A 15,096-nucleotide genomic window follows, 5' to 3' on the forward strand; every position below is an offset into this window, starting at 1 on the left:
ATAATAATAATAATAATGTTTAGCTACTGTACAATTTACAACCCTCAATTTATAAACTCTTGAACTCATCTTATAGCGTACTCACTTATTAAAGGCCCTAATATTTCTGTTCCAGAGTTAAACCCTAACAGCGCCGCCTTGTTAATAATAATAATAAAACCCCGCCCATTTATGAATATTAATGAGGGTGGTTTTAAACCAGCCAGCTGTCAGGGTTGAAGCGGTAACGCTTGGGGCTCTCTGCTCAGATCACTTGTGTGTGTTTAGTGTATTGTGGGCGCATCCAGCATCATGTCCAAGCCACTGTCGGACTATGAGAGAAGGAAACAGATTTCTGTAAGAGGTCTAGCCGGCGTGGAGAACGTGTCGGACCTGAAGACTAACTTCAACCGGCACCTACACTTCACACTGGTGAAGGACAGGAACGTGGCCACGAAGCGGGATTACTACTTCGCCCTGGCGCACACGGTCAGGGATCACCTGGTGGGCAGGTGGATCCGCACCCAGCAGCACTACTATGAGAAGGACCCTAAAGTAAGTGCAGTTCAGAAAAGTCTCCCAGTATCTGCATATATTTCTTTACGTCCAAAATACAGGCTGTTACTGCATGTACACATATCTAAAAAAATTAAAAATAAAATATTTGCTCACATAATAATCAGTTTTTTTAAAGTATTTGCATATGCAGGGTCTTTTTTTGTGTGTAAAAATATATAACTTAAAGGCATTTATTTCTAAACCTTAATAAAGCATATAAACTGTACCATTCCTTGTCGCTATGGTGATACTCTTCCGTATCTTTCACCTAGCATGCATCTTTTACCCAGAAAGGTGTGTATAATGTGCCTTTACTCAACCTTACAAAGTGAAAATACATATTAAAGGTATAAAAAATAAGGGTACCAACCCAGCTACAGTTTAGTACACTAAAAGATACAGTTTAGTACCCTTCTGAGAGTGTATATGCAACATATTCATTCATTCATTCATTCTTCTTCGCTAAGCATTTTATCCTGGTCAGGACTGTGGTGAGTCTGGAGTCTATCTTGGGAACACTGGGCATGAAGCAGTAATACATTCTCGATGGGACACCAGTCCATCATAGAGCACCACACACACAGACACACACACAAATGCATTTTCATACAAGGCTACTTCAACTATCAGCATGTATTTGGGATGTGGGAAGAAACCTGAAAACCTGGAGAAAACCACATTAAAAATGTGTTTTAATCATTTATTTTTATTTAAAGGCATTTATCTCTAGACCAGAAAAACTACTACTAAAAATTGGATGATGTTTTGACGCAGTATAGATTCAAGACACTAACCTTCTAAATCTGACTTTCTGACATTCACATTCACATATTCTCTAAAATAATGCAGCCACCACAATACATACTACATTTCATATTTTATGTTTTCTTGATACAGTTAATGCCCTTTAAAATGAGCAATAAAACTATACACTAAAACTCTGTGAAGTGTAAAATCAATTTGAAATTTTTTTTAAAAGTCTGAGATTTATTTTTTCACAAGGAAACAAATTCTATCAACACATCTGTGTATATTTTGAAAAGAATTACAGAGTGCTCTCTAATTAAAGGCTTATTCTGGAGACCTGAACTGAATATGGTAAGCAAAAATAATGTTGATTATTGATTTACATCCGAAATTCAGAGGTGTGATTGTGTCCATCATTGCTCATCCATTCTGCACCTGCTGAGTCAGCAGTGTTCATACCCAAATTCTATAAACACTGACCTGACCTAATGAGAAATGTATACAAATTCAAACGAGCGAGGGAGATTAAATTGCATTCAGTAATTTTATCCAAATAAAGTTGTAAGAAAAGATAGATGCTAACCCTAATTCTAATCTTGTTACCTGTTCAAATCATGCTCAGGTCCATTTTTTGGCCTTTCCCATAGATGTAAGCAAGAAAAAATGTGCTTTAATAAGCTCCCTTCTCAAATGTATGCAATAAAATTAAATCACTGAGATAAATAAGTGAAAGAGTTTGCATTTAATTTTCATCGAGCCAAACAAAAGGTTATTCAAGGATCATTTCACTCTCTCGTGGTTGTAATGTGGTGTGTTATTTAGAATTATTACATTTCTACAGCTCATTGGCAATACCACACTTTGGCTCATTGGGGCATTTGTGTTACATTAATGTTGCCATAAATAATCCATCCTTGACCTTCTCTGACCTCTTCACTGATAAAAGCCTCATCGTGGGATTATCCAGAAACGTCCATATAACAACTCAGGAAATTATCTTCTGTGGAAAAGAGTACATTGATCTTAATGATTTCTGAGTATATTAGAGAAGTGTGTACATTGCACACTGGCTTGCAAGGCTGGATGATAAAGTGTGGGTAATAATGATCACTGCATCTACTGACACGATGAAGAGAGTTCCACTCACACTGACCTCTGAGTCTTTTTGAGTACAGAGTACCTGTGTTCTCACTGGGAGGGAACGAAGATGTGCTCCGAATAAACTATTTCTGTTAACAGAACGGCAGAACTTCATCATTTTGTGAAGCATAATGCACCTTGATGTTATACAGGCATTGCATACCTATGCTTGCAGTCACCATCCTAGCCTTATCCCTCAGTTTACTTTACACAGTTACAGTATGCAGGGCTTTTTTTTTTTTTTTTTTTGCTAATATTCAACTAAAATGGCTTCAGAGTTTCGACTCACATTATATTAAAATGCAGATTCAATCTTGTTCCGTTTTAAATTGACGCTACATTCAATACATTTTTAGTGTACAAGTCTACTCATCTGAAACCCAATGAGCTGTTCCACTTAATGCAAATTACAGTTGACATCAAGCATATGTTCCTATTAATGTTTCCAATTTTCCAATTTGAAGTACCACTGCGCACTTCATATTAAATATCTACACTGTGTTGTTGTGTTAGAGTGCTAACAGTAACGTGGCATATTTTAGCCAGGTTATTAGTGAGGAATAGTTCAGTTCAGTTCCAGCACCTCTGACCTTCTCTCTTCCCACTAAGCCCAAGGTTGCTGGGAGTTTAAGGTATCTTCGCTACAAAGGTCAAGAGTCATTCTCTCATATGATGAAAGGTCACCATAGGAAAGTTCCCCTGTATGGGCTGAAATCCAGGCTGACATGAAAACCAAGCCCAGCAAAGTGGATGATACAGATTGAAGTTAAGTCTAAGGAATGTATGATGGTCAAACCATCTATCAAAATTCAAGCTTTTTTTTATTCAAACTTTAGTGGCTTCTCTAACTGTGACAGTGCAGGCTTACAGACTCCATAACCTTTTTACTGACCCCGGAGAGGTTATTTTTACTGCAATCAAAATGCCATGGTTACATAACACCAGTGACCTTCCTCTCCCCCTTTACACCAGTCTTAGACCCGTTGCACCCCAACCTCCCCTCCCCCTCTTCATACACACCCATTTATATTGGGTCATGTCTTCAACAGTGAGAGGAAAAACCCCTGAACCCCATGGGCTCAAACAAAACTGGGATAAACTCTTGGCCTATGTTAGCTAGTCATTAGATTATTGGACCAGGGAACCTTATAGCCCTCTAAAAATACTAAATAAAAAAGTAATAAAAAATAAAATAAAATTAAAAAAATAATAAAGTAAAACGAAATGAAAGAAAAAAATACATCAATAAGAAAAAAGTACACTTATAGTAGCCAGATATATTGTATTTCTTATGATATATGATATGATATATGCAAATGTAAATGCAAATAAATTATATTCAGTGAAGTGAAAAAAATAATGAAAAAAATGAATACAGATCATTGAAATATCAAGCCAACTGACCTGTAAATGACCTGTACTTTTTAAAAACACTTAATAAGCCAGTGTTCCTCTGATTTCTCAATGTTAGGGGCTGTTAGGGGTTATATACTTTTTAAAAAAATTATATGTTGTTGTTCTTTCGTCTGCTCTCTCTCTCTACAGGGTCCATTAAGCATAGCCAGGGGTCTATTTTCTTTCTTTTTTTGTAATCTTGGTACAGTCATTAAACAGACAACCCAAAATTATCAAATTTATTATACTTTTTAATGAGTTATTATAGTTATTAGCCTGTTTGGCTTGTCATATAAAATGAATCGGCTTAATCCAAAAGTAAATAACTCAAAAACCAACCTATAAATAATGTCAACTAAAGCCAATTTAAATTAAAACATGTTCTGACAGTAAAAGGTTCAGAAAGCTCTATAGTTCTAGTAGATAACAAAATATGTGATTATGAACCTAGAAGTAACCTAGAGGGAACCTTGGGGAGAACGTGCGAAACTCAGAACAGTCAGTAACCCAACATCAGGATTGAACAGTGGACCGGAGCTGTGAGGTGGCAATGCTACCCTTTACGCCACCATGCAATCTCAGTTAGTATGTTTGGTGAGGAAATCTAAAATGGATAGTCTGTTATTATTTTGTTATATTTATCTAGTAGGTTAAGCGTATTTATAAGTCGTTTATCAGCTTCTCCAGTCAAATAATTTAATACTGGTAGTGCTACTGCTATATTTGCACCTTATACAGTTTGGAATTCCTTGGTCCAACAGTGGTCCATCACCCAGGCCTAAAAGTAACATCACAGCATACTTCCATCATGCATCACAGCTGGGATGAGGCTTGGGTGTTGCTTTGTTTGGAATTTTTATGGTATATATAAGGAGACATTACTGCAGAAATCCAACTAAACTAAAAAATCCAACAACTAAAAAAATCATGTCATTTCTTTAAGTAGGAAATGTTTCTGGGTCAATATCATGTTGTTTCTGGAAGAACATTCCTTTAATCCAGTCACTCCCAACTGATGTCATCAGTGTGCAGCTTGTACTCTTTCTACTACTAAACCACTATTTAAAAAAAAATCCCTCCAAAACACACTGAAGTCCCACCAGTTTACAGGAAATCCACTGTGTATCTTCACATTTTAGCTAAGAAAACTAAGAAAAAATGGCTGATTTGTTCAAAAATATTGAAATAGCTACCAAATTTACTGCAGTTGACCATTTAACCCAGTAGCTTTAGTACCTGGAAGCATGAATAAATACCCTTAGAGCAAATAGACACTGCACTACCTAGCTTAGCATGCTAGACACCCACAAATACACAATACTAAGAGTTAACATCTAAATGAATGTAGAAATGTTCTATATTCACAGAAATTATCCTTTACATTTAGATTTTGCTGACACTTTTATCCAAAGTCATTTACAATTGAGGCAAGATACGATTGAGCTGTTTGAGGATTACAGGTCTTCCTCAAGGAACCAACAGTGGCAGCTTGGCGGTGTTGGGATTTTAAGTCACAACCTTCTAGCCCAAGTTAGCCCAAAGCCTTAACCTATGAGCCACCACTTCCCTGTTCACTGCATGGTGCTTATATATCACTCTCTGCTTTCTTTCGCTCTAGCGCGTGTACTACCTTTCACTGGAGTTCTACATGGGCCGTACTCTGCAGAACACCATGGTGAACCTGGGCTTGGAGAATGCTTGTGATGAGGCTATGTACCAGGTGCCTGATCCACATTAATCCACAGAACTTTAAATTGCATTACACCTTAGGTTTGTTAATTCTATTTAAACCAGTGACAAAACTTCTCTTGTTCTAGCTGGGTCTGGATATGGAGGAGCTTGAGGACATTGAAGAGGATGCTGGACTGGGCAACGGAGGCTTGGGCCGTCTGGCTGGTATGTACCTCTCTATCCTTTCTCCTTGTCCTTTAACAGTTTTAAAAAGCTCATTGATTCTTTTGTCATGGTTATAGAAATGGATAGACAAAGGGCTCATCAGGTTTTATGAACATAATATTACATTATGGTCCAATTTTAAGGAATTTAATTAAATTTCAATCACCACTGATGGCATCGTTGCACTTAAAGACAATTACCAGTGATTGCATCATTGAAGATGGTGACAAAAGCTAAAATGCATTAAAAGAGTGTAGTTAATTGTTTCCTTCTCACTCTGTGCCCACCCCATCCCTCTTATCCCTACTGCTAGCTTGCTTCCTGGACTCTATGGCTACTCTTGGTTTGGCTGCCTATGGCTATGGCATTCGCTATGAGTTTGGCATCTTCAACCAGAAAATTGCTAGTGGCTGGCAGGTGAGTCAAACATCACTGCTTTCCAAAGAAATATACCAGCAGGTAATAAATTAAAGGAAAAAATTTCAGCATACTGTGTGCTACTAAGGGGTTGGGACTCCATGAGCACCATTAGTCCAAAAGATATTCCCTCTTCATTGAATTATTCAGTGAGCCCTTGTGCATGTGGATAGGGGTGGAGTCATCCTAGGAGAGACCACTCCCATCAAGATGGAAATGCTTCATCATAGGATAATGGTGATCAGCAGCTTTAAAACTAGTCTATGGCTACCAAGATCTTCTTTTAAAGCAAATAATCAGAATTAAATCTAATCAATTTCTCCAAACATAGGCTATGGCAAACAAAGGGAAAGTGTAAGTGCAGACGGTGTATCTATAATATACAAAACCTTTTTTGTTGTAAGACATATTGCAAAAAATGGGAGAGGGAAAAGAGGATCATAGAGTGGATAATGGCATTACCAGGTAATGATAAATAAGTGTATTGCAGATCAGAAATGCATGTGCACCAAATTCACCATGTTTCCCATGAAAACCTGAGAAAAAGAAGACAAATTTTTCTCCCTTTTCCAATGCCTGAACTTTTTAGACTAATGTCAGGTGTTTTTTGAGAAGTAGTTGTTTAAATTTTGCTGAGACCTGGCTACCCTGGCGATCAGTTAGAATAGCTTTGTATTGATTTGTAGTCACACTTCCCTCTAAGGGGACAAGTAGACCCAAACCATGCCAGAAAAATTCCCCCTACAGCTTAACCACCAGTTTATCTTTTAATTTGTCACCTCTTTGTATATAACATTTTAAAAGATCTTGTCCCAATAATCATAAGACAATATGGCTGATTTAGAAAACTTAATAACTAACAGATTGAAGAAGCTGATGATTGGCTACGCTATGGCAACCCCTGGGAGAAAGCCCGCCCCGAATACATGCGTCCCGTCCACTTCTATGGCAGGACAGAGCACCATCCAGATGGAGTCAAATGGGTAGACACTCAGGTAAACACAATTCTTTGTTGTGTATGCATGTGTTTTCCAGACACGATGGAAGCCATGTGATCATTGTTTACTTATTTGTACTGGCAGGTTGTGTTGGCTTTGCCATATGACACTCCTGTACCAGGCTACAAGAACAATGTTGTGAACACCATGAGGCTGTGGTCTGCCAAGGCCCCGTGCGAGTTCAACCTAAAAGACTGTGAGTCACACAGAATTGTGCGATAAGCTATGCACCACTTTCCATGAATCAAACACAAATTTTCCTACTTTTTGTTTCTAGTCAATGTTGGTGGCTACATCCAGGCCGTGCTGGACCGCAACTTGGCCGAGAACATTTCTCGAGTGCTGTATCCCAATGACAATGTGAGTTAACTTTATTTATTTTAACTCAGTTTGCTTTGTTTACTATCATATTAACACACATATCTCTCTGCTTCTTTGCAGTTCTTTGAGGGGAAGGAGCTGCGTCTGAAGCAGGAGTACTTTGTAGTGGCTGCCACCCTCCAGGACATCATCCGTCGCTTTAAGGCCTCCAAATTCGGCTCCAGAGATATTGTGCGCACTGACTTCAATAAACTTCCTGATAAGGTAAAGAATTAACACTCTACTTCATCACATCATTTTGCTCATGTTTTCTGAAACCAGCTTTCTTAGTTGAGTCTGCTGCCTTTCAGTCCATATTTGTCTCTTGTCTGCCCTCAGGTGGCCATCCAGCTGAATGACACTCACCCTGCTCTTGCAATCCCTGAGCTGATGAGGGTGCTGGTGGATGAGGAGAAGCTGACATGGGAGAAGGTTAGAGGAATCATGAGCTCGGAATCTCATATCTTTCTCGAGCATTTGTGGAATGTTCGGTAGGACTATGTGTTGTGCTGTGTTTTCAGGCCTGGGATATCACTGTGAAGACTTGTGCTTACACCAACCACACAGTGCTGCCTGAGGCTTTGGAGCGCTGGCCTATTGACCTCTTCCAGACCCTGTTACCTCGCCACCTTGAGATTGTTTACGAGATCAATCGCCGCCACCTGGAGGTCAGATAAGCACACAGTCTTTACATCAGGAGTGGCTGGTGTAGATGGGCTAGTAGAGATAAGCTCCCCTTGTTTTTCAGTGACAAAAAGACATCTACATCAGAATCTTTGCTGTTTTAAAGCAGATTATTTTGTTTATTTTGTGGAACCACAAAAGAGCAACAGCACCATCAATGGCCATAAGAAAAATACACAATGGTATGAAGATGCGAGGCAGCGGTTGATTTCCTTCTAGCCTAGACTGTAGATTCAACCAGCCTGACAGTCAGTGATGCTGTCAGTGTCAGGTGATTTGGGCTGAGCCTTATTGCTGACACTTCTGGAACCAGACATCAGAACCAGACATTAATGGGACATCTAGATTTAAGATAAAGTTTTTAAAGTTTATAATAGTCTTTTTAAGGACATAGAAATGGCATCTATTGCTGTTCTGTACAAGAACTCAATGTTAATATGAATTATATATAAAATAACATTAAATGTCTTTTCAATATTAAGCATCCATGGATGTTCTGGTCAGTTTGTGCTCACAGAGTCTGTGTGTGATATTTTCTGTGTACAGCGTGTGGCTTCCCTGTACCCTGGTGATATGGACCGCCTACGCCGCATGTCTCTGATTGAGGAGGGAGGAATTAAAAGGGTCAACATGGCGCATCTGTGCATTGTTGGTGCCCACGCAGTCAACGGTGTGGCGCAAATTCACTCAGACATCCTCAAAGCTACTGTGTATGTATGACTCAGACACACACACACACATGTCAGATATATCATATTTTACTCAGCTTGATTTATATCCATTATGGAATGTAATAGGTTCAGAGACTTTTATGAGATGGACCCACACAAGTTCCAGAACAAAACCAATGGCATCACCCCTCGTCGCTGGCTGGTCATGTGCAACCCTGGCCTAGCTGAGGTTATTGCTGAGGTTAGTATTTAAAAAAATTCTGCATAATGTAGTTGATCTGCCAAGACATAGTTGGTGTCTAATGTTCAATGTTTTAGTAAACTAGTAACGGAAGTTATCTCACTTTATATCATTTTCATAAATATATACCAACTTGCTCTAAACAACATTGTTAAGATATCAAATTTTTCATTTAAAAATTGAAGCTAACAGTGGAATTGCATGTATATAACTTTAAGTTTTACATTTTCACATTCAGACTTTGGAAGGTGGCACTTAGGGGCTCAGGAGAGTGACTTTTGTTGTCCAGATGGCTGCCCCCAGTAACATTACAGCATTCAGCTACATGTTGATTTTTGGTTCATGTTTATAGGTTACAGTGAGTCATACTGTGTCCTGTGGTGTCCTTAGCCTAGTACTGGGGTGTCAAGCTCATTTTAGGTAATGGGCCACATTACACTTAGTCCAATGTTGAGCAGGCTAGACCGAAAAAAAAAAAAAATCAGTTTAGGGACCACTAACAACATCACCTTAGTTCATTTATCAGCATTGATATGAAAGGTGCATTCTGAATGCACAGAGGTACATATATGAATATATACAGTCTACAAAACAGATGAACTGACTGCAATTCCTTATCAAAACCCCCAAAATTTCCAAATTATTCTTTTATCATATATCCTAGAACTGTTATGGAATGAAATAGAATTATATTTCAGGAATCCACACAAAATAGCCCATAATATTCACTGTAAAAATGACATCTGACATAGGAAATACTAGATACTTTTGACTATATTTAAGATATTTTCACTTGCTAAATGTATTTGTTTTGCAGTGCTGAAGAATACATAGTTTGCAAAATTTACAGATTTACACCTAAAAATGTTTGCATCAGTATTATGTATGTTACGTGAAACCCCTAAATGAGTTATTTTGGAATTAAGCTTGGTTACAGAGTCAAGTATTTGCTTGTTAATATAGAATCACACATCATTAGCACATTTTGTCAGTAGCCAAGTTTTTGGCTCCTAGTTTATGGCTTGATTTTGCCCCCTAGTGGAATAACAGAGACTAGCTCTTTCCCCTGCAAACCTTTAATTTTAATTACAAGACCATTGTTGGTTGTGTGTACTAGAGAATAGGAGAGGATTTCATCCACGACCTGAGCCAGTTGAGGAAACTACAAAACTTTGTTAACGATGAGGCTTTCATTCGTGATATTGCCAAAGTCAAACAGGTGAGTAAGATTAAGAGTAAGGCATTTTGTTTGCACTTTTGATGCTCAACATTTCTTTAGCAGTTTCCTTTTATTGTTCTGCCTTCGAATCAGTGATGTGCATGAATATTTAATTAAGGACCGTTTATCATATCATATACCACAGCATTTAGAAGACGCAGAGATGAACAGTATGTCTGTGTGTGTTCACTCCTGCTCTAGGAGAACAAGCTGAAGTTTGCCACCCACCTGGAGGAACATTATAAGGTGAAAATCAATCCCAATTCCATGTTTGACATCCAGGTCAAGCGAATCCATGAGTATAAGAGACAACTGCTCAACTGTCTGCACATTATCACCTACTATAACCGTGAGTGCTTTTCTCCTGCTCTACTATTTACCAATCCATTACACATCTTCGCATCCATCCATCAGTCACATGACACATGACATTTGTTTTTAGGCATCAAGAAGGATCCCAAGAAGCAGTGGACTCCCAGAACCATCATGATTGGTGGAAAGGTGCGCAGAATCATATCCCTATAGACTTGACACTATGTAGTGCTCTGCACAGCACCCATATTGTGTCTTGCCTAAGTATTCACCAGGCAGGACACAGTATGAACTATTCCACATTTTGTAGTGTTATAACCTGGAACTGAAATAGACTGGATAATATGTCATGAATCTACACAAAATAGCTCATAATATTGAAGAAAGTTCTGATAGTAAACTCAACTGATGCTCACTGCAACAAAGTCTGAAGGTCGCCATTTATACGGCTTAGTTATACAATGTCCAGAAGAAACATTCTTTTTCACTAATTGCACATATTTCTTCTCTGAGCCAGGCAAGAAAGCTTCCTGCAAGCTACACACACATCTATTCAGGATCAAGATAGAGAACAAAAAGATAGGAACACACACATACATACACACACACACACACACACACACAAAGTAATAGATAGTTATCTCAGTTCATGAACTGACGGCCGTCTGCCATCTTACCTCCAATTCATGCTTCCCAATACTCCACTAATCGTCAAAGCTGCCAAAAACACAGCACTGGCTACAGGCAATAATATGCTAAAGCCAGCATATACCCTCTTCCCCATTCTCCCTCGCTATCCCTCTTTCCCTAAGGTAAAAGATATATGATTAGAATTAAAAGCACGATTTCCAAACCAAAACATAAAGATTAAAAAAAAAAAAAAAAAAAAAAAAAACACTAAAAAAAGACACCAAAAATTTTGACAAATAAGTTATGGCCACCACTGTCTATATCTTAGGCACCATGATATTTTATTCTTTTATCTTCAGTAATAGGCCAAGATTGTGGTGGGGACACTTGGTGCAAATCGGGAATACACCTTATATGTAATGCTAGTCCATTGCGTGACACAACACATGCATACATCGACACACATCACACCTTCTGGCAATTTAGCATAGCCAGGCCACCTATTGGGAGGTGGGCGGAAAGAGGAGATCCACATGAAAATCCACATGGACACTGGGAGAACATACAGACAGGGAGAAACTCCACACAGCCAGGAACCCAAGCTCAGGATTGAAATACAGACCACAAGATTTCATCTCACTCTATATATTTCAGTGATTTTATGTGTTTACCGGTTAGCTGAGTTTGTCATTGCCTGTGCTCTTACAATCCTAGGCTGCCCCAGGCTATCACACAGCCAAGATGATCATTCGTCTGGTCACAGCCATCGGTGAGGTGGTCAACAATGACCCGGTGGTGGGTGACCGCCTCAAAGTCATCTTCCTGGAGAACTACAGAGTCACTCTGGCTGAAAAAGGTGCCTTATCATATATTTGACACTCTCATACTGAATTTTCTTCCTGATATGTGATTAAAGTGCTGAGTAACATAATGGAAAGTATTAAAATAGTTTGTTTACCCTGTCCTTCAGCGATCCCTGCTGCCGACCTGTCTGAGCAAATCTCCACTGCCGGCACAGAAGCTTCCGGAACGGGAAACATGAAGTTCATGCTGAATGGGGCCCTGACCATCGGAACCATGGACGGCGCCAACGTGGAGATGGCAGAAGAGGCTGGAGAGGACCACCTCTTCATCTTTGGCATGAGAGTGGAAGATGTGGAGGCCATGGACAGGAAGGGGTGAGAGGACAATAACATGGGGATGGTGGAAACCTTTTCGTGGGGTTAATGAATAGAAAATGATTAAATTCAGTTTGTTAAATGTGAAATTTGCCCAAAAAAATGTCCATATGACGAATTCATAATGCTGGAAAACTGAAAGCTTACATGACAATATACACACACTCAAGTCAGTATGAGTTCAACTGTCACATCTGTAATACTGAAAATTCCAAGTAACATAAAACAATGTTGTACTGAGAAGGATTCTTCTTTGTCTTCTTCTTATTATTGTTATTCTTCTTCTTATTCTTATTATCATTATTATCTACTCTACAGATACAATGCGTCTGAATACTATAACCGTATTCCGGAGCTGAAGCAGGCCATTGACCAGATCGCAGGAGGTTTCTTCAGTCCCAAGCAACCTGACATCTTCAGTGGCATTGTCAATATGCTCATGCACCATGACAGGTACTTGTACTGTGGCACACATAGTCTCACACGTCACTTTTCCTGCAGCATTTGCACATTTACTTCAATACATTCCCCTCGCCGCATGTATAGAGGTAAAAGCTGTCAACCAAATAACTACTCATGTCAAACTGGAAGGTATTAAGAGCGCTTCCTGTTGTTTGGGTTATTTGGATATGCTTTAATGTAACAAAGTGAATCTGTGACAAATAGCTTACAAAGGCAATATATAATTTTACAGTAAAACTGTACATTAGAAACAGAGAGTTAGCATAATGTTAGATAACTAGCCAGAATGTTATTAAATAACATTAAATAACAATCAGAACACTGTTATTCAACTCTTTCTAGTCAAAAATTAAGCTACTCTCTTTTCTTTAAACTCTCATTTATAAATACCAAAACTTGTAGTAAATGTTTGTCTGTGTTATATTTTAAAAAAGTCACCTCAAAAGCGCTAAGAAAAGCTGTACACACCCTGTTTTTATCATTCTTCCTCTGATCAAACCCCATACAGATTTAAGGTGTTTGCTGACTATGAGGACTACATTAAATGCCAAGATAAAGTCAATGCCCTTTACAAGGCAAGTGAAGTTACTTATTATAGAATGACTTGGATGTCTATATACCTTCTCTTGCCTTTATTTCAATTCTGATCTGCTTCATCAAACAGAAACCTAAGGAATGGACCAAGAAGGTGATTTACAACATCGCTGCTTCTGGCAAGTTCTCCAGTGATCGCACCATTGCTCAGTATGCTCGCGAAATCTGGGGTGTGGAACCCAGTCTGGAGAAGATCCCAGCTCCCGATGACCCAAAATAAATCACACGGGCCACCCAAGCCCAACTCCGACTCTGTCCCAACACCAGCACTGCATGAGTCTTTAAAAGCAGTCTTCAAAACAGATGTTTCAGAATGAATTTAGCTCTGTCTGCCCGTTCATTTGTTCTCCATTGTGGCCTAACATGGTCATGCCTCGTTTCCTGTCTAAGTACCTTCATACACACATACACAGGAACTCTGTCAATTGTCAATCTTTATGTCGTCAGTCGTGTCGCCAGTCTCTCTTGTATAAGGACAAGAAGTTTATCAGTAACAACTCACATGTTTCATTCTGTGTATCAGAGTGAAAATTATGGTGCATGGTGATGATGCACTTTCTGGTGTCACTGTGTGCAAAATGTTAGAAGATTTCTAGGTTTTTGAGTAGTTAGCAAACTCTTCTATAGGGAAGTCTGTCTCTCAAGAAGATACACTACTTCTAAAATCATTATTGCTGTATTCATGCTTTAGTTAGTTTGTCCTTGATGATGGAGGACAATGCTGGCTCTATAGCAAGGCATTAGGTACAGTTTATTAAGTATGAGTGAGTCTACCTGATCCACTGCTGTTTGTAATCAATATTTTTCACCTGGAATATGTTTTTGTAACAGAAGAAAATCTTTAAACACACTGGCAAGGTCTCTCACGCTAGTTTTGGACTAACATCAGGGGGATGCCATGCACTTAAACCTCTTAGTTATTCTCTGTGATTAGTCTTTATCCAATAAAGACAGCTTAATGAGAAAAATAACCGACCACTTTTGTCAGTGATGTTTGTTCTCACAGCGCTACAGCCTTATTAATAAATAAAAGATATAAACACAGTCTCCATTGTGTATACTGCACATATACTGTATATCATACAAATATAAATATATAAAATGCATCATGACTGGGATCTTGTGGGATGCAACAAAAAAGTCGGGAGCTTTTTACTGTTACACAGACACATGTGAAGCTGAAGGACAAAGACCACATTCATTAACATTAACATGCGACACTGTACAATGCAGTTACAGTGTTCAATCATTCATTCTTAGTAACTGCCTGCTTTAAATTGGGCTTCCAGTTTGTTTATATTTTGAGAAATACAACCAATTAAATTTGTTAAAAAATCTGAAGGAACCTCCAAAAATTCCAAACCTTGGTCCAGACCTGACAGTAAACCATTAAGACACGCAATCTGGTAATGCGTTAACTGTCACCTACATTCATTAGTTAGTTAACAGAGGTCTGTGACCCCTGTGGTATTGCATGAGAAAAGCAAAATGCTTCCAGGACTTTTTATCTGCCAGGGTCATCTCTCTCAGGCTGACCATTGCAGGATGTTCTCTGTCCCACTCTGTGCTCACAACTTGCTGACCCAGAGGTGTTGGTTCTGGCACATCGCTCACG

At 38.8% G+C, this 15,096-nt stretch overlaps 1 protein-coding gene across 1 annotated transcript; it reads left to right on the plus strand.

The window, feature by feature from the left end:
• Positions 1–209: 209 nt before the first annotated feature.
• Positions 210–14,456, plus strand: pygma (phosphorylase, glycogen, muscle A). The gene is made up of 20 exons (XM_026938958.3): positions 210–534; positions 5,438–5,539; positions 5,637–5,715; positions 6,029–6,132; positions 6,996–7,127; positions 7,215–7,326; positions 7,408–7,490; positions 7,572–7,715; positions 7,830–7,922; positions 8,012–8,158; positions 8,721–8,884; positions 8,972–9,086; positions 10,204–10,305; positions 10,507–10,654; positions 10,748–10,806; positions 11,962–12,103; positions 12,218–12,425; positions 12,744–12,878; positions 13,396–13,462; positions 13,552–14,456. Exons 1-20 carry the CDS (start codon positions 292–294, stop codon positions 13,699–13,701), a joined length of 2,529 nt encoding a protein of 842 aa, XP_026794759.1. The 5' UTR covers positions 210–291; the 3' UTR covers positions 13,702–14,456.
• The last annotated feature ends 640 nt before the right edge of the window (positions 14,457–15,096 follow it).

The sequence above is a fragment of the Pangasianodon hypophthalmus genome, chromosome 15 (genome assembly GCF_027358585.1).
Source record: "Pangasianodon hypophthalmus isolate fPanHyp1 chromosome 15, fPanHyp1.pri, whole genome shotgun sequence".
NCBI lineage: Eukaryota > Metazoa > Chordata > Actinopteri > Siluriformes > Pangasiidae > Pangasianodon > Pangasianodon hypophthalmus.

Bases quoted from the DNA above. Each gene is read 5' to 3' on its own strand.
- pygma (XM_026938958.3), top strand. From the start codon at position 292: ATGTCCAAGCCACTGTCGGACTATGAGAGAAGGAAACAGATTTCTGTA. The intron at 10,306-10,506 runs GTGAGTAAGATT...CTCCTGCTCTAG, and splicing joins ATATTGCCAAAGTCAAACAG to GAGAACAAGCTGAAGTTTGC. The intron at 13,463-13,551 runs GCAAGTGAAGTT...TTCATCAAACAG, and splicing joins AAGTCAATGCCCTTTACAAG to AAACCTAAGGAATGGACCAA.